Source organism: Sorex fumeus, unplaced genomic scaffold (genome assembly GCF_029834395.1).
Source record: "Sorex fumeus unplaced genomic scaffold, SorFum_2.1 ptg000061l, whole genome shotgun sequence".
NCBI classification, from domain to species: Eukaryota; Metazoa; Chordata; class Mammalia; order Eulipotyphla; family Soricidae; genus Sorex; species Sorex fumeus.
Window position 1 is genome coordinate 44273233 of NW_026606118.1, and position 20268 is coordinate 44293500.

Here is a 20268-nt window from a genome sequence, read left to right on the forward strand (position 1 = left end):
GGCCTGCTCGAGGCAATCGACGAATAACAGGATGGTTGTGATTGTGATTGTGAAGAGGGTAACACAACTGGAGTAGGGGACTTTGTCTGTGTTTGAACTTAACAAGAATGTACTTGGGATCACAACTACTAACCCACAGAAAGCTCCAACCAGGAGTTGCTGCTTCTTTGGGAGTTACTTTATGTTATTCTCTTCTGATTTTCGTAACCCAATGGCTGAATTTTATAACCCAATAAAAAGTTGTTCTTGAACCCGATGCCTAGTATTTAAGTATTTTAAGTCTATCAAGGGCTGGAGCGATAGCACCAACGGTAGGGCATTTCCTGCCGAGCCGGGTTCAATTCTTCCGTCCCTCTCGGAGAGCCCGGCAAGCTACCGAGAGTATCTCGCCCTCACGGCAAAGCCTGGCAAGCTCCCCGTGATGTATTCGATATGCCAAACACAGTAACAACAAGTCTCACGATGGAGACGTTTCTGGGCCCGCTTGAGCAAATCGAACAATGGGAGAATAGTGACAGTGAAGTCTATCAATTCTTGGGTGGGAGGGAGGGAGAGGGAGAAGAAGAAGAAGAGGGAGAGAGAGAGAAAGAGAGAGAGAGAGAAGAGAACCAACCAGAGAATTTTTCCATTTGATCCTTCAAAAAGGTAGGAAGTATGATGATTTGAAATGCAGATCTGTCGGACGCCTCATCTCAGCCTTGGAACTATTTTGTTTGGAATAAATACGAGTTCGATCGATGGCAGCTGTTCTTAGGTATCTGATCTAGACACAGACTGTCTCTAAATTTACGAGGGAAAAACCATTCTACAGAACTTTTCCAAACAGAGTTTATCTCAAGTTCTCTTTCTCACGGAGGAATTTCAGACTACTGCACTAGGGTGAAACCAAACAGTGCATACTGATAAATTTCTCAAAAGGAAATATACCATTAAGCACACACTTGAAGTGTTGAGACCTCAAATCAAGTCCCACTATAAGGCACCTCAAAGACAAGTTTCAAAAGCACTACCTGTGCACTCATTGCTTTTTTATATTTAAATGAATGTCACGGAGACAGTTACACAAGTATTTTAATTTATTTTTTAAAGTATTTAATTTATTGCATACACATTAGACACAGTTAAAAAGAATAAAAACCCTACACTCTACAACATGAGAAGTGAATAAGTATTAGTGCTATTATATGGAATAAATGAACATGACTTTGTGATCTTTAATCAAATTCACGTTACACAGTTTAGAGCTAATCTTTAACAAGGACCAGGGACTTATTGAATCAGTAGAGTTGAGAGAGAATAACAATGACATTATATTAAAAAAAAAAAAGAAGAAATTCAGATTTAAATACAAATAAATACACGCCACACTTGGTGTCTTTTCTTTTTTATCACAAATTATATATTTTCCTACAAGTGGTGTTGGTTAACTACAGACTCTGGTAACCTCAATCACAATGAAAAAGGAACCAAGAGGCCAAGAGAGCCTGAGCCCTGACCATGCTGATGGGACAGTGGCAGTGAAGGACGACAGCCAGTCCCAGGCGACCAGAGGCGCAGCCGACTACGTACCAAGAATCTGGTGGGAGGGAGAGAAAAAAGATGCATGCGCTGTTTAAAGGGGATGGACTCCATACATTCTAATTGCTGATTTTCAGACTGATCCAGAATTAAGATTTTTTACTTAAAAAAATGAACTGTGCTCTGTTTAAAGTCAGGACTGTAGAAGCATGGCAGCTGTTCTTAGGTATCTGATCTAGACACAGACCGCCTCTAAATTTACGAGGAGTGGAGTCCATCGCCTTTAAACAGAGCAATGCATCTATCTTCTCCCCCTCCGACCAGATTCTTGGTACGCAGCTGAGTGTACCTCTGGTCACCTGGGACTGGCTGTCATCCTTCACTGCCGCTGTCCATCAGCCCGGGCAGAGCTCAGATTTAAATTTTTTTTTCCATGCAAAAATGTTTTATCTAAAGCACCTCATTTCTGATAATCCATTATGATAACAAATTAGCCTTTTCCTGTAATTTAGGATTATTCAAAGTAAAGTGAACAAGCAAACACTAGGGTGAAACATGTTTATAGGGGCACACTACTGATCTCAGGGGGAAAAACCAGGTTGGATTAGCTTTCTGACACAGAGGAGCAACATCAGCGACATCACATTAACTGTGGATATTAATGCATGGGCTGACCGCCATCAACACAGCTGGCTACCTCCTGACCACAAACACAGGAGCCAGCGAGAATGAAGCCCCCTCCAGCTCGTCCCTTTACTTCTCTGTTACTGGCTCCAAAAACATCCCACACAGAGCTGCATTGGGACGGCACACGAACGCGTCTGTTTCTTTGCCCAGCTCTCTCAACTGCTCCAGTGAAGACACACAAGGATAATGGTCTTTTAACATATCTGGCAACTGAGCCGTCTTCTCTTGAATGCGTCGAGAACGTCGGACCGGTGTTAGGAACTTCAGCTCTTTATATGGAGAATTTGTTTCATCAAGCTGTATCTTTTTCACGCTAAAAAAAAAAAACAAAAAAACCCACAAAAATATTTCCAGAGTTTACAAAGTAGATTTCACTTTGACTTATTTTACCACATTGTAACTAGTACATTTTTTTACAATCACATGACTGCTTATCTCCACAGAATAAACTCCTTGAACTTATTCTTCACTCCATTTCCTGTTAAAACCTGTACAGATATTTAAATATCTGTGAAATTGGCTAACTGTTCTATTAGAAAACTTACTATTACAATAAAGCACAGATACTAAAATAAAATAGTGTATCTAATTTTCAAATAATAGCACTCAAAAGCGAAACAAATTCAGGAACTGATAAGGGGATGGATGGTGGAGCTGGCTCAAGGGGCTAGAAAAATGCTTTGCAGGTGGGAGGCCTGGGTTAGGACTGCCAGCACTGACGGTCTCCCAAGAACAACTGGGAGCAACCCCCTAGGACCTGGAGTGTGACCCCCCAAATAACCAAAGAAAAAGGTAAACTGAATCAGTAATATCTGCTTGACTTGAAAGATTTGTTAAGAAACAGCAGTTACCGTCTGAAGCTATCTCAAAGTTTTAAAAATATCATATTATCTCTAAGAATAAAAACAAGTTACAGCATATTTTAAAGCTTACCTCTGCAAGTAAGGCGTCGTAGACACATTATATTTGATTAAGCAACTTGCCCTAGTTTCTGTATTCGGGGTCTTTTTATCACTGTCTGGTTCTTTTGTTTTCACATCTTGCGATTTTTTGCAGTCTTGAAAAACCACGTCTCCGTGATGCTTATTTTCCATTTCCGGTTTTTCTGAATCTGGATCTTCAACGCTAGTATCTTCCACGCTGACCTCTTGGATTTCCTCCTTAGTGGCAAAAGCCTCGTTACTTTCTCCTAATGAGATGCATTTATAGATTAAACATTTGACCACGTTTGAAGAACAAAATAAAAAGACATTCAATGAATTCACAGTTGGTTGAATTTTCACACCTAGAGAAACCAAACTGCCACCCCTTCACTCTCTATCAAAGCAAAAATACTGCCAACTGTTTATGAAAAATTTGCTACTACCTATGTGCCATGGATTATAGATGCAAATATAATGAAATCACTCCTGCCCTTTAAGAATTTTACATTTCAAATCCAAGAGATATGCTTTAAAACAATTATGAGAAAAATGCAAACTGAGGTTCGACCAAACGGTGATGGGAATCTCTCGAAAGAACAATTGTGCTGGGGGACGAGCTTGGGGGTCACATCAGCATGCAGGATGGGGGTAGGAGGGATACTGGGATCCATGGTGGTGGGAAATGGGCTCTGGTGGAGGATGGGTGTTTGATCATTGTATAATTGAAACCCAAGAGTCCCATCCCCAACACCGCCCGGTGTCGCTCTGGCGGCACACAAGGACCAATGCATGTGGCCCTCGTCACCCCGACACTGCCAGACCCGAACTTTACTACACTCCAGAGCAGGCCCTGGGTCCTTAAGCACTGTTTAGGAGTCCGTCCCAGTCTCCCTACAAAAGAACTAACTTTACTTGTGGGACAGAAAGATGACTAGGAAGGCATCACAAGTAACACTTAGGCCACAAACAAGAGTACTTGACGAGGCCTAGGACCTCTAAATTTTATAATCTTAGGTACGAACAAGATTAGATTGCCCAAGTTGAAAGATAAAAACCAGTGACCACAAACCACAACACCCAAAAGGAGAGAGAGAACAAAGGGGAATGTCCTGCCACAGAGGCAGGGTGGGAGGGGGGGGATGGGGGGTGGGAGGGATACTGGGATCTGTGGTGGTGGGAAATGGGCTCTGGTGGAGGGATGGGTGTTTGATCATTGTATAACTGAAACCCAAGCACAAAAATTTGTAAGTCTACAACTGTACCTCATGGTGTCTAATAAAAATTAAAAAAACAAACAAACAAGAAAAAACAGTGACCGGGGGCTGGAGCAATAGCACAGCGGGTAGGGCTTTTGCCTTGCACACAGTGCAGCCAACTGGAATTTGATCCCCAGCATCCCATATGGTCCCCTGAGCACCGCCAGGGGTAATTCCGGAGTGCATGAGCCAGGAGGAACCCCTCTGCATCGCCAAAAAAAAAACCCAAAAAAAAAAACCCAAAACCAGTGACCAATTTTTGTTTGGGGGCTACTGTTTGGGTGGGTGAGAGGATCACAAGAGGCACTGGGATCAACCTAGGGCAGCCACGTTTGCAAGGTCAGTGTCCCACCAACTGTACTTTAACGCTTCTTGGAAAGAAGCATTAAGGAAAGAAAAAGGATCTCTTAGGACAACACTAAAGGGTCAGTGGGGGTAGAACATGGTCTCCAGCCGCCAGACCATGAGCCTGTGTGGGTCCACAGGGGCAGAGAGGCTAAGGAAGGCTGCAGGTAAGGAGCAAGGTGGAGGGAGGTGGTGATCAGCTAACTCAGGTCATCGAAAATAAGGTACTTGTTACTTTTCTAGCAACATATATCAGGAGCCTCAGAAAAGTTCACACTAGCAGCAAGGATACAACTTCTTGGTTCAACACCTGAGTTCCACCCCTGACATCAAACACACCAAAAAGTTGACATGGTTTGACTCTAATTAAAATGAAAAAAATGGGACTGAAAAGATTGCTCAAAGGGCTGGAGCAACGCACGCCTACCCGAGGCCTGAGTGCCAAGCCGCTCTCCCCAGCTCTGCACCACATCAATCTGTATTTACTATCCCTAAGAAAGATAATTCCCCAAAGAACTTCTCTAGGACTCCTTTTACTTTTTTTTTTTCCTTTTTGGGTCACACCCGGCGATGCACAGGTGTTCCTCCTGGCTCATACACTCAGGAATTATCCCTGGCAGTGCTCAGGGGACCATGTGGGATGCTGGGAATTGAACCCGGGTCGGCCGCGTGCAAGGCAAACACCCTACCCGCTGTGCTATTGTTCCAGCCCCCTCGAGAACTCCTTTAATTTTTTGTTTGCAACCGGTTTTGGCCTGAGAAATTTTTATGTGACCCTAGGTATAAAATTATATAAATAAGCACATAAACCTGATGTTTTATTTTCATTCAGATACATGGATCCAGTTTCTAAAGCACTGAAAAGACAGAAATTAATAGGTGAAAAATGTCTTTGGCCATCACTGAGCCAAACATCCTTATTTTTTGAAATCAAGAACTAGAGAGGTGAGGTTTCTTTCAGATATTCAACGACAAATCCACGTTTTGATTTGACCTCCTAATTAACAGTTCTAGAGGTAGGTCAACAGAAGTATGAGACAACCTACAAATGTTAAAAGTTTTAAAGGAAAACAATTCAAAGAAATTTAATAATAAAATCACAATTCATTTTAAGAAAACAACAAAAAAAATGAACTCACCCAATTTGACCTTTTCTTCACTCTTGGCTGTGAGAATACCTACAATTAACTGTCGCATCTCTTCAATAGGCTTCATTTGTTTAAGTGGAGAAAACAGACTCGTAAGTTTTATAATCTCAGACTGAACAAAATTAAGATTGTCCAAGTTGAAAAATAAAAACCAGTGACAAATTTTTTGGCCTAGGCCTGGGGGACGAGGGAACCACGTGGAGTGCTGAGACTCAAACCCAGTTCAGCCACCTTTGCAGGGCAATGCCCTAGCTATTGTACTTTCTCTCTAGTCCCTAAATTTCTTATCTTAAAAATAGGAAATGGGGGTGGGAGGGATATTATCCATGGTGGTGGAAAATGGGCACTGGTGGAGGGATGGGTATTTGATCATTGTATAATCGAAACCCAAGCACAAAAAATTGTAAATCTACAACTGTACCTCATGATGTTTCACTAAAAATAAAAAATAAATTAAAAAAAAAAAGAAAAGAAAAAAAAAAAAGGAAATGGTTCTTAGATAGAGCTCCAGAACACTGATTCTCAAACATAAAAGGGCAATTTTCCCAATTTGTAGAATTAAAACCAACTTAATGGATAGAAGTTCACCAGTTAAAAACTTGTTCAGCTGATACAAACAAAATTAAGAAATGAGCAGCAAACCAATAGTACTAGTATCTATTGATAAACTGATTATGTTCAGTTTAACTTGAAAGTTTATAGAGTTTACACCTTTATTCCTATATTCAAATCCATGATTTTATTTTTGTTTCACAGATACTGAAGAGTTGGAAGTCGGTCTAACATATTCACTGATTCAAAAGCTGCCCAAATGGCCATTTACATATACCAGACAAAATAAGTACTTACTATGCTCCTTAAAACCAGGACTGATATCCAAGGCATTATGCAAAAGGCAAGCTCTGGTGCATAGCCTTATTTACGACACCTCCTCCTCACCGTTCACCAAATCTGCTTTCAATTTGGGAGGCTGATCTTGCTTTGTGATTTCTGCACCGTGTCTCATCTTTCTCTTTATGCCACAGCTTTCGATGGGAAGCCTTGGCTTTAGCTTTGCCCCCCAGATGCTGTTACCCGCCCCCCACTCCCTCTGTTGACAGGGGTGGAGGATGGGAAGCACAGGGGGCGCAGGCTGTGACCCTCCACCAGACCCCCAGTCAAGTTTCATTCGGTGTCTATTTCAGCTTCGATTCGGGTTCTAATGTCTGATTATCCCTACTGCCTGACCAAGTTCTAGAAGGCTGAAATGTTCTGTCATGCAATTCATGTGGCCTTTAAAAATAGGGGCTGGAATGACTGCACAGCAGTGAAGGGGCTTGCCTTGCACACAGCCACCCAGGTTCAATGCCTGTCATTCCATATGATCCCCGAGCACCACCAGAAATAATTCCTGAGCACAGAGCCAGAAGCCAGGAGCGACCCCTGAGCATTGCCAAGTGTGGAGGACCCCCAATCCCTCCAAATCCCTACAGTTTTATATATACATGAAACATTTAAAATAAATATATGCACACATTATAGGTTTTTGAAAGTTACATGGTTTTCCCCTGAAGTTTATGAAAATTTTAAAATATTGTAAATATCACGGTCATGGTCCTCCCGTTGTTCATCGATTTGCTCAAGCAGGCCCAGTAACGTCTCCGTCATGAGACTTGTTGTTACTGTGTTTGGCATATCGACTACATCACGGGTAGCTTACCAGGCTCTGCCGTGCGGGCAAGATTCTCTGTCTCTCTCTCTCTCTATATATATATATCCGCAACTTTTAAATTGTGATGTGTTCTCAATAAATTCAGTGTATTACACTGTAATAATGAAGTTTGGTAAGTTTTCGTCTTACCTGAGCTCCTGCTAGAATAGCCTGCTCATAAATTGTGATGACATTTTCAATAGGGCTTGTGACTGGTTCAAGACGTGCAAGGCAGATCCAATATCTAACAAGTTTTTTTGCCTCTGGAATATTTTTAATCAGATCATTCAGAGTGGTCAATACTTCTTCTCTTGGGCATCCCTAAAATAGGAAGATAAACAGTGAATGGGCTCTTTTATTCAAGAAACAATGACTAAACAAATAAGCAAAACATCATTGTTTGAAAGTGAAACATTGACCCAAGATTGTTCATTTTTTTTTGTTTGGTTTTTTTTGCTTTTTGGGTCACATCTGGCGATGCACAGGGGTTACTCCTGGGTCTGCACTCAGGAATCACCCTGGCAGTGCTCAGGGAACCATACGGGATGCTGGGAATCGAACCCGCGTTGGCCGCATGCAAGGCAAACGCCCTACCTGCTGTGCTATTGCTCCAGCCCCAGATTGTTCATTTTAAAAAAAGAAAAAGTCCCTGGCAGATGTGTCATGGCCCATTTTCCTGAATGGCAGAGAGAACCGTATCAGGGGCAGGAATTTGAAATAGTGGAGAATGTGCCTTAACTTCAGACCCGGAGCCTGACCCCAGAGCCCTGCTGACCCCAGCGTGTCTGGGTCCAAGCACAGAACCTGCTCCCCAGGGGCCAAGTCCTGCTGGGAGTGGAGTGGTGCCAGGTGCCGGGGTCCTGGGGTCCTGGGGCCAGCCAGAGAGTACAAGGCAGCAAGAAAAAAAAAAAAAGGAAACAGTGGTGAGAAATACGAATAAAAAACGTCCACGTCCTCATGTTTATCTTTTAATATACTGTAAAATAATTCCATTTGTTGATTCTTTATGTAGGAATGTTTTCATCCACCAGATATTTAGGAAGGAGATATAGCTTGAAAGGTTCTTCTTATTTTGAAATTAAAGTTAAAAATGAACTGAGTGGGGCCGGAGTGATAGTACAGCGGGTAGGGCGTTTGCCTTGCATGCGGCCGAGCTGGGTTCTATCCCCAGCATCCCACATGGTCCCCCAAGCACTGCCAGGAGTACCTCCTGAGTGCAGAGCCAGGAGTAACCCCTGAATATCAATGGGTGTGACCCCAAAAGCAAAAATACAAACAAACACTGTCCTCTGTTGTTCATCGATTTGCTCAAGCGGGTCCAGTAACATCTCCATTTTGAGACTTCTTGTTACTGTGTTTGGCATATTGAATACATCACAGGGAGCTTGCCAGGCTTTGCCGTGCGGGCGAGATACTCTCGGTAGCTTGCCGGGCTCTCCGAGAGGGGTGGAGGAATCGAATCCAGCTCAGCCGGGCTGGCCACACACAAGACAAATGCCCTACTGCTGTGCTAAAATAAAAATAACCTGAATATTTTTCCTAGAAAAATTACATGCAGTTAAATAGTGGACAGAAAAATTCTGTACTATTAACAGGAAACTTTAGTTGAGGAGGAATTTTCATCTGTGGCCCTCTTGGAATGTCCTGAAGGGTTCCCCCTCCCCAGGATCATGTGCCTCCTAGTGGAAAAATGCTGGTTTAATGGGGATTTGTTTCCAAATTATTTTCACTGTATCACTGTCACTGTATCACTGTCATCCCCTTGTTCATCAATTTACTTGGATGGGCGCCAGTAACATCTCCATTTGTCCCAGTGCTGAGATTTTAGCAGCCTCTCCTTACTCATCAATCCCAACACTGCCGTATTGGAGGCTCTTTCGGGGTCAGGGGAAGGAGAACCATTATTGTTCCTGTTTTTGGCATATAGAATACGCCACGGGGAGCTTGCCAGGCTCTGCCATGCTCCAAGTTATTTTATTTTACATAAATCTGTGATAATAATGGCTCGCTTGATGTTACAAATCTTTCATACAATGTAAATAAAAACATAATTTGTAGATACACTGAAAAAACTATGAAAAGTATCAGAGATGAAAAGTGAACATCCACCCTCAGCTTACTCTATCTTAAAACAGAATTCTCTCACCAGTGTCGCCATAATTTTTTTCTGCTTTTAACTACAGCGCTAGTTAGAAGACATTCCAAGAAGGTCACAGATGAAAATTCCTCCTCAACTGAGGTTTTCTGTGGATAGCACAGAATTTTTCTGTCTGCTATTTAACTACATAGAATTTTTCTAGAAAAAATATTCAGATTTTTAAAAATTTATTTATTTTGCTTTTTTGGGTCACACCCAGAGATGCACTGGGTTTCCTCCTGGCTCTGCACGTAGGAGTTACTCCTGGCGGAGCTCAGGGGACCATATGGAATGCTGTGAATCGAACCCGGGTCAGCCGTGTGCAAGGCAAACGCCCTACCCGCCGTGCTATCGCTCCAGCCCCCAGATTATTTTTTAACCGTAAGTGAGGGGGCCTTTTCAGCACTCTGCCTTTGTCACAGCACTGTGCTTTTTTTAAACACAAATGAAAATAAAATCTTTAAATTCCACTAATTTAAAGAAATTTAATGAAAATGGAATCCAATAAAAGCTAAAGACACACAATCTCACAACTAGCATTAGTTCAATACAACACAATGGACACAGTGTGACTGAAAATGCTGATAATATAGCTAGTAAAATACATAGGCTGGAGCGATAGCATAGTGGGTAGGGGGTTTGCCTTGCAAGCGGCCAACATGACCTACCTGAGTTCGATTCCTCTGCCCCTCTCGGAAAGCCCGGCAAGCTACCAAGAGTATCTCGCCCGCACGGCAAAGCCTGGCAAGCTACCCATGAGATACTCGATATGCCAAACACAGTAACAAGTCTCACAATGTTACTGGGCCCGCTCGAGCAAATCGAGGAACAATGGGAAGACAGTGACAGTGACAGTGACATTTGAACTACTAAATATCACACAAAACAGACTCTACCTCTTCAATTAGGTTCAGACATTCAGATAATGTCCTGTTTACTTTTTCAGTAAATAATCTTTGCTCATCTTCTTCTGCCATGGTGGTCCAAAAGGACGCGACTGGATTCTCGTTTTGTCCAGTCTGCTCGGGCTGATTATTCACGGAGTGAGGGGGCCTTTTCAGCACTCTGCCCTTGCCAGTTCTCCATTCATTCAGACGAGCTCTATGGTTAGAGGCAGGAGAAAAGCATTATGGTGACACTGGTGAGAGAATTCTGTCAAGCAGAGGAAATATTAAAACACATTTTCAGATCTTGAAGAAGCCCCATACTAGTTCAAGTCTGAGGAAAAAAATCAAAGTATACCCAAGTTAATTACAAAGACCCCAAGAATGCATTTGTTTTAAATAGAGGGCTTAAAAAATAAATAATAAATAAATAAATAAATAAATAAATAGAGGGCTTAAGAACAAGCTCCCAGTTTCATTAAGTACTTTAATGTAGCTTATGTAAAACAACCTAATGAAATATACTCATGCACAATACCTTTAGCTACTCTGTTCCACAATATAAACTTGCTTAAATTTGTCTCTGCGTGATAGAGGAAATCCACAAAAGCCAAAGAAAATTGAGCGCGTTCGAGATAACTGTAAGCTAAATTCACAAATGTCACTGCATTAAAAACTAAGCTAAATTAGACTTTTTGGTGAGATGTTCAATATACAGATATTGAACACTAACGCCATCTACCCGAAACCTATATAGTCCTAAACATCACATCAGCTTTTAAAAAAAGAAAAATTAAACAAGAATTACACCAATAAAATTAGATACACTTACTTTCTCTCTTCTGCAGTTTCTTTGGGCAAAGTCAATCTGCCATCGAGAGTTGCTTTTGCTATAGTGTGTCTGCGCTGGTCAGTGGGTTTAGATTTTTCCATCAGTTTGCTATTAAAGGATGAAGCCGGCTTGGCTACGGTTGCAGACAGGGTACTTTTAGATGGTGCTCTGCTCTGTTTTATATGCGGATCACTGGCTTTTACACCAGAGACCACTGCATTTAACTGCAAGGCTTTTTCGCGAGGCCCTCTCTGAACCGCGACACTGGAAGAGATTCTGCCGACGCCTTGTTTTCTGGGGTCCTGATTCTCCTGGTGACTTCTAATAGGAGGTCGCACAAGTGGTCTGGGCTGAGCTGCAGCGTTCACAGACTTCGTGGCGGTCCTCACGTGTGAGGTGCTGCCATTCTTCACTGCGACAGAGTCAGTCCCGACTGGCCGAGGTTCTGTGGCAGTGGTCGGAACCTTAGAGGCAGCAGTGCTAAGCTTCGTGGCTGTTCCAGAACTCACATCTTTTACTTGAAGAGGTTTTCTAAACGAATCAATCTTAGACTGGACAATCTGGCCTCGATAAGATCCAAGGACAGGTTTCTTGGGAATACTAGCCTCTTGCTTTGGTTTTTCTAGAATTGTCTGTTTCTTTTTACTGTGATTTTTAAGGTGAAATGCTTGGCTTAATGTCATATGGTTACCTTGGGTGTCATCTTTAAGTGGCAAAGGCAAAGTTTGATTATTATCCTCCAGATTCTGTGCATCAACTGCTCTAGATGGACTGATTAATCCCTTTGAAGGCTTTAAAGGGATACAATTTTTTCCCACTGATACATTATTTTTGTTCCCCGTAGGTCTACCAATATTTTCTTTATTATCCTAGAAGAATTATGTCGGACAAGAAATTATTTCAGAACTCATTTCAGAAAGAGTCAGAAAAAGAAAATGCATAGGTCACGTGGACTATGCACAACTCTTACCATTTCTGCTTTAAGTTTCAAACCTTTTGCTTCTCGTTGGACCAGGTTCTTAGATGTTATCCTCTGGCCTTGACTATTAAAAATAAAAATAAAATAAAATAAACCCTTCACCAAAGTGATTGCCTTTCCAGAAAAAGGAATCAATGCATGTTAACAATTAATCAAATTCAAAATTTAAAATTTCACACTGAAGCAATAACTAAGATTTATTTCTCCTAAGCAGATCTTTTCTTTACAATAGGGTGATCTAATGTTGTTAAATCTAAAGAAACAGTTGAAGAACCAAAGCTATTTCTTTAAAAGTATTATCATTGCCAGGTGCTACCAAAACACTTTTTAATCTCACTCCAAACCACTTTTTCTACTTACTCCCCAAAAGCCTTCCCAAAAAACATTTGACTTAGTTGTTGTGTTGAGTTACAGACCTGTATTGAAACATTTTAAAAATAGCTCTCCTTTGAGTTGGAGCAATAGCACAATGGGTAGGGTGTTTGCCTTGTACGTGGCTGACCCGGGTTCGATTCCCAGCATCCCATATGGTCCCCTGAGCACCGCCAGGGGTAATTCCTGAGTGCAGAGCCAGGAGTAACCCCTGTGCATTGCCGGGTGTGACCCAAAAAGAAAAAAAAAGCTCTCCTTAAAGAAATATTAATTTATCATAGATAAAGCTTAATTCACTGCCTATGGACTTTAGATTCTAGCTTAGATTACCTTTAGATGCTGAAATAATTTTTTTGCACTTTAGAACACATAATTGAAGAAAATTATTATCTGAAGTATTCAACCTAAATTTACAGAAACAGATGGGTAGTATAGACTAAGAGACTCTCTTAACTGGTAATTAAAACAATTTTGCATACCGTGGAGGAGAGGAAAGGGGATTGAAGAATTCTAAGAGATCCCAAGTTTAGTGATGTTAAGGTGTAGGTGTGTGTGTGGATTGGGGGGTGGGGGGGGATGCTGAGGAGGGGAGAATGTACATTTTAGAGCTAAGAAAACTTGATTGCCTATCCACTCTGGTAGGCTTGTTTGTCATAATCTTATATTATAATTAAAAAAAAACAATACAGGTATTTTTATGGGGTGCTGAGACTAATCAATTTCAATTTACAAACCACCTGCACACATGTGGGAAGGACCCCTCCCAAGTCCTTCATGGCACAGAGCAAAAATGTTTTCATTACACTGCAGCCCTGCAAAATGTCAGCGTTTTGGCATACACGCACTTTTGCCTTGGAATTGTTTTCTTGGTATCAGGGAGCTGACACAGTTGCAGGAATTCTTCCTGTGAACCAAAGAAAAATGAAGCAGCACACTCAGAGTTGGGGAAACTCAGGTTTATGCTGAGGGACCTAGCTGAGCTAGTGCTTGAAAAGACTGGACCCCCCACCCAAAGAGCAAGAATTCTGTTTTATGGAATATCTGATGGGGATGAGGCAATCTGCAGGTAGCTGCTGGGAAGAGTCCAGAACAGGAATCCCCAAGTGCTGTCATCTACAAAGGCAAAGCGAGACTATCTCAAAGACACACCCACGCTGGGAGTTCATCCCCCCCCAGAAAGGTAGGCTAGGATCATCTCAAGGATGCATGCCCGGGCATGCCGGGTTCCAGCACACCACCCAGACTCAGCTGCAGAAGCTTAGGAAGTCCCTAAGCTGCATGCGGCTATTGAAGTATTTGATGTGATGATTAATCCAAATTGAGATGGGCTGAGAGTATGAAATTCGTGCTAAGCTTTGAAAATTTAGTACCTAAAAGAGTAAAAATGATAAAAAAACAATTACATGTGTAACAACACAGGATAGAATGGATTAATTTTTTTTTTAAAAAATTGCTTTTGAACCTCGTTTTATCTTTAAAAAAAAAAACAAACTTAAAAACTGTGGCTAGGAATTTGTTTTTTGGGTTGGGGAGGGGGACATACCTGGCAGTGATCAGGCTTACAGCAGGCTCTGTGCTGATGGGTCACTCCTGGCAATGTTGGTGCCTGACCCTGCTGCATTATCCCTCCACCCACTAATTTTATTATTTTTTTAGAAGCCAATTTATTTTTTTTTCTTTTTTGGGTCACACCCAGCAACGCTCAGGGGTTACTCCTGCCAGTGCTTGGGGGACCATATGGGATGCCAGGGATCAAACCCGGGTCGGCTGCGTGCCAGGCAAACAGCCTACCCGCTGTGCTATGGCTCCGGCCCCACCCACTAATATTAAATTGCACACAAGGCTCAATACGTTTTATTGGATAGGTTTAATATAACCTTACAGATATGAAACGAAGGAAACAGCAGCTCACCTGGACAATATCTGATTTTCTTGTTTGGATGCAAAAAGGGTTTTTCTCCTTAAGAGATGTTCCTTAAGTTTTTCTTTTCTTTGCTCTAAACAATAACAAAAGGGTCACAAGTCAACATTAGATAAATAATGGCACCAAACATACTTGAAACAGGTTCTACATGGCATTATCTTGTAAATGAGAAAATGTCTCAAATCAAGAATTACATCCTCACATGTGCACAAATGAAGAGTCAAGAGAATATCAGTTATTTAAAAAAACAATTCCAGGACTGGAGCAATAGCACAGCAGGTAGGGCGTTTGCCTTGCACGCGGCCGACCCAGGTTCGATTCCCAGCATCCCATATGGTCCCCGGAGCACCGCCAGGAGTGATTCCTGAGTGCAAAGCCAGGAGTAACCCCTGAGCATCGCCAGGAGTGACCCTCTCCAAAAAAAAAAAAATCCCATTCACAATAATAGTGTCTCAGAAAGTCAAGTTCTTTAGAATCAGCTTAACTAAAGAGGTGAAGAACTGCACCTCTTTAGAAACTACAAAACATTGCTTCAAGAAATAAAAGAGGATACTAGGAAATGGAGACACATTCCCTGCTCATGGATTAAGAGAATTAACATTGTCAAAATGGCAACACTCCCCAAAGTGTTATACAGATTCAACGTGGTCCCTATAAGAATTACCCATGACATTTTCAACGAAATAGACAAAACACTCCTGCAATTCATATGGAACAATAAACCCCCACAAATAGCTAAAGTAATCCTTGGGGGAAAAAAGGATGGGGGGTATCACCTTCCCCAACTTCTAACTGCACTAAAAAGCAGTAGTACTTAAAATAGCACTACTGGTATTGGAATAGAAACAGACCAGCAAACCAATGGCATAGAATTGAATATTCTGACACAGACTCTCGAGTATATGACCACTTAATCTTTAAAAATGGAGTAAGAAGTGTGAAAGAGAGTAAGTAAAGCCTCTTCAATAAGTTATCTGGAAAAACTGGACAGCTACATACAAAAAATGAACTCAGACCTGTATAATGCCCAGCACAAAAGGCATATCAAAATGGATTAAAGACCTCAATATCAGACCTGAATCCAAAAGGTCCATGGAGGAAAATGTTGGCAGAACCCTCCATGATACGGAAGCTAAAGGCATCCTTAGGATGGAACACCATTGACAAAGCAAGTGGAAGCAAAGATAAACAACTAGGACTACATTAAACTAAGAAGCTTCTGCACCTCAAAAGCAACAAAGACCAAAATAGAGTGCCCACGGAACGAGAAAAATTATTTACCCAATACCCATAGGATGGGCTGGAGCGACAGCACAGCGGGTAGGACATTTGCCTTACACGTGGCTGACCGGGGTTCTATTCCTCCACCCCTCTAGGAGAGCCTGGCAAGCTACCCACAGCATCTCAGCCGCAGGGCAAAGCCTGGCAAGCTCTCCGTGACGTATTCAACATGCCAAACACAGCAACAACAAGTCTCACAATGGAGAAGTTACTGGGCCCACTCCAGCAAATCGATGAACCACGGGAGGACAGTGCTACCCATATGATAAGGGGTTAATATCCAGGCCATACAAGACACTGGTAGAGCTTTACAAGGAAAAAAAACCTCCAACCCCGTCAAGAAATGGGGAGACAAAATGAGGAACAGAAACTTCCTCAAAAAAAAAAATACAGGGGATGGAGCGATAGCACAGCGAGTAGGGTGTTTGCCTTGCACACGGCTGACCTGGGTTTGATTCTCAGCATCCTATATGGTCTCCCAAAAATTGACAGGAGTTATTTCTGAGTGTATGAGCCAGGAATAACCCCTGTGCGTTGCCGGGTGTGACCCAAAAAAGAAAAAAAAAAAAACCAAATGGCCAAAGGCACATGAAAAAATACTCTACATCGCTAATCATCAGGGATATGAAAATCAAAACAACAAGCTATATTCTTACACCACAGTAACTGGTACATATCAAAAAGAACAAGAACAACTAGTGCTGGCACAGATGTAGGGAAAAGAGGGCTCTCATTCATTGTTGGTGGGAACACTAACTGGTCCAGCCCTTTTGGAAAACAATTTGGACATTCCTCAAAAAACTAGAAACTGAGCTTCCATATGACCCAGCAATACCACTTCTGGGAATATATACCAGAGATGAAACAAACAAACAAACAAACAGTAGAATTGACACCGACACCTGTATGTTCATTGCAGCACTGTTCACAATAGTCAGAATCTGGAAACAACCCAAGTGCCAGAGAACAGGTGACTGGTTAAAGAAATTATGGTACATCTACACAATGGAATACTATGCAGCTGTTAGAAAAGATGATGTTCTTATGAAATTTGCTTGTAAGTGGGTGGACATGGAGAGTATTACGCTAAGTGAAATGAGTCAAAGAGAGGAAGACATAGAATGACTGCATTCACTTGTAGAATATCTGTCACTGTCACTGTCCTCCCCGTTGTTCATCGATTTGCTTGAGCGGGCCCAGCAACGTCTCCATTGTGAGACCTGTGACCGTGTTCGGTATGTTGAATATGTCACGGGTAGCTTGCCACGTTTTGCCGTGCAGGCGAGATACTCTTGGTAGCTTGCCGGGCTCTCCAAGAGGGCGGAGGAATCGAACCTGGCTTGGCCGGTCTGGCTGCATGCAAGGCAAACGCCCTACCATTGTGTTATTGCTCCAAACAACATAATATGAGGCTAACACCCAAGGGCGGTAGAGACAAGGACCAGGAGGATTTCTCCACAAGCTGGAAGCCTGCCTCACGTGCTGAGGGAGAAGGCAGCTGGGATGGTCAAGGGACCACTAAGTCAGTGATGGTTGGAGGGATCTCTGGAATGGGAGCTGTGTGCTGGAAGTAGACTAAAGACCAAACACGATGGTCTCTCAGTATTGGTACTGCAAACCATGATGCCCCAAAATAGAGAGAGTCAGAAGGAAAGTGCCTGCCCCAGAGGCAGGGGGTAGGATGGGGCCCGGTTGGCAGGAGGGATACTGAGAACACTGGTGGTGGAAAATGCGCACTGGTGGAGGGATGGGTGTCCCATCACTGTATGGCTCCAACTCAATCATGAAAGCTTCGTTAACTGTATCTCACGGTGATTCGATGAACAAATAAATAACTAAAAGAACATCAGTTGCTCCCCCACCCTCTTCTGTGCCTAGGTGTGCGGGTGGGTGTGTGCCTGCACACATCAGGCCTGAAGCCCGGGTCTCCCACTGCGGGCACAGCGTGTGCTCCGCCCAGCTTCAAACCTAGACTCTGTGTGTGTGTGTGTGTGTGTGTGTGTGTGTGCACGCGTGTGTGCGCGCGAGCCTGTACACATCACCCTGAAGCCCGGGTCTCCCACGGGGGCAGCGTGCGCTCGCCCAGCTTCAAACCCAGCCGGGAAAATTTTCAACAAACGGGCTGCATGCAGAACGCGGGAAGCCAGAAGCAGCCGCAGGGCAGTGACAAGCTCGGGACAAGAGCCCCCGAGTTCTCAGGGGGCAGAATCGGGTTGGGTTGCGTTGCTGTTTCTCCCAACATCGGGTCCAAGAGCGTGATTCCGGGAGACCCCGGCGCTCCCTCGCCCACACCCCTGCCAACTGGCTGCAGCCCCCCGGCGGGTGCGCGGGCGCACGCGCACTGGGCTCCAGCCCGGCCGCAGCCCCGCCCCGCCCCGCCCCCCGGCCCCAGACCCCCGCCCCCAAATCCCTGCGTCCCCGAACCCTCTAAAAGCCGCCCCCCCGCACCAGCTCAAACGGACGCGCGCCCCCCGCACACACGAACGCCCCGGAGCAGGCACCGGGCGCGGGGTGGGGGGCGGGGGAGGAGGCCGGAGCGCGAGGGGCCAGGCGGGCAGCTCGGGCCCAAGCTGGTCCGCCGCAGAACCCGAGCCGCCCGCCCGTAGCCTCACCTCGGAAGGCGGACTGTGTCCTCTGGCTGGGTGGCAGCTGCAGGTCCCGAGGCACGGCGCGGGTGCTCATCCCGGGGGCGCGAAGGCGACGCCGGGTCTCCCCTGGGCTCCGCTGCGCTCTGCACGCGCCACCCGGGCTCGGCCTTAAACGGCGCGGCCGCCGCCGCCGCCGCCGCCGCCGCCGCCCATTGGTGCACGCGTGAATTGAATGGGCCAATGGGCGCGGAGGGGCGGGGCCCGCGCGCAGTTGCCGGGGGCGGGGCTGGATCTGCCTGGATCTGTTTGGAGCGGCTCTAAGCCCTGTTGGTTTTTTTTGTTTTGTTTTGTTTTATTTATTAATTTTTTTTTTCAGTTTTCAAATCTAAACGTCCGTCTGGTCCAGGACTTGCAACGCGGGAGGAATTTCCCGCGTGGTTTGCACGAATGATTTTCTCATTCGTGGCCAGACGTACCCATTCAAAGAATGACGTCTCTCTCTCTCTCTCTCTCTCTCTCTCTCTCTCTCTCTCTCTCTCTCTCTCTCTCTCTCTCTCTCTCTCTCTTTTTCCTGGAAAACCAAAGGAAAGGTTTATTTCCTCATTTCCAAAGACAAAGCAGTGAGAGAAAGGGAGACAAATAGTGATGAGTTTGGGGCTGGAATGATAGCACAGCGGGTAGGGCGTTTGCCTCACACGGACTGACTCTGATTCCATTCCCAGCGTCCCATATGGTCCCCTGAACACCACCAGGCGTAATTCCTGAGTGCAGAGCTAGGAGTAACCCCTGTGCATCGCCAGGTGTGACCCCCCCCCAAAAGTGATGAGTTTGACTACAAGCTACCACATAAATCACTTCATCTAAGTGGACTTCATATATATATATATATATATGTGTATATATATATATGAGAACACTCTTGGTTAATTTCTAAGTATATATTCCTTATCTGAAATTTTGTATTACTCTTATCCTAGGTTACAAATGATTTGTCATTAGAGGGATTTGCACATTTTCCCTATCTAATCTGATACTCTGTGTATATGATGCTAAAGTGTATTTTTATTTATACTTATTATTTTTAATGATTTTTTTATGAATCACCGTGTGATATTTATGAACTTTGGTGCTTACATTTCAGTCATACAATGATTGAGTACCTATGCCTCCACCAGTGTCCATTATCCACCACCAATGATCAGGGTAGCCCTCCCACCACCCCCACCCCACCCCGGCTCTGTGGCAGGACATTCTCTCTCTCTCTCTCTCTCTCTCTCTCTCTCGGGTGTTGTGGTTTGCAGTAGAGGTATTGAGTGGCCATCATGTTCGGTCTGTAGTCTACTTTCAGCACACATCTTCCATCCCAAGCAGGCCCTCCAAGCACCCTTCACTTGGTGGTTCCTTCTCTATCTGAGCTGAGAATGGCCTCTCTTTTGAGACTTTTTTTTTTCTTTTTTAAATATCGACTCTCAAACTTCAGAAGGAAGGCAGACTTTTTTCTAAAAGACCTCTCTCCTGAACAGGTGAAAGCATTAAGTGCAGCCAACGTGGAAACATACTTGCAGCCACCTGGAGTACTGATAGTCATCAGTTGTTCCCCCCTGGAGTCATGCAGAACTGGGAAGCACCTGCAAGAAAGGGTGGACCAACTCTTAGGGCAGAGTTGGGACACTTGGTCCAGGCAGGAGAGAAGTTCAAGAAAAG

The 20268-nt window shown here is 43.9% G+C and overlaps 1 protein-coding gene across 2 annotated transcripts; it reads right to left on the minus strand.

Annotated features, from left to right (window-relative positions):
• Positions 1–1949: 1949 nt before the first annotated feature.
• On the minus strand, positions 1950–18658 carry CKAP2 (cytoskeleton associated protein 2). 2 transcript variants are annotated; one of them, XM_056126245.1, is made up of 9 exons: positions 18589–18658; positions 14684–14768; positions 12391–12463; positions 11421–12289; positions 10601–10805; positions 7718–7888; positions 5869–5938; positions 3139–3394; positions 1950–2518 (listed from the first exon to the last, which is right to left on the minus strand). In XM_056126245.1, exons 1-9 carry the CDS (start codon positions 18656–18658, stop codon positions 2272–2274), a joined length of 2046 nt encoding a protein of 681 aa, XP_055982220.1. In that variant the 3' UTR covers positions 1950–2271. The 2 variants fall into 2 exon arrangements, with proteins under 2 accessions (XP_055982220.1, XP_055982221.1); XM_056126246.1 differs by having other exon boundaries at positions 3139–3380; positions 5852–5938.
• Between the last annotated feature and the right edge of the window lie 1610 nt (positions 18659–20268).

What these genes read in the sequence shown, in the direction of transcription:
- CKAP2 (XM_056126246.1), bottom strand. Translation starts at nt 18,658, where the DNA reads ATGAGCACCCGCGCCGTGCCTCGGGACCTGCAGCTGCCACCCAGCCAG. An exon ending in GAAAATCAGATATTGTCCAG is followed by an intron (nt 12,464 to 14,683) that starts GTGAGCTGCTGT and finishes TATTTTTAATAG; the next exon opens with TCAAGGCCAGAGGATAACAT. An exon ending in TGGGTGAGTTCATTTTTTTT is followed by an intron (nt 3,381 to 5,851) that starts GTTGTTTTCTTA and finishes GAAAGTAACGAG; the next exon opens with GCTTTTGCCACTAAGGAGGA.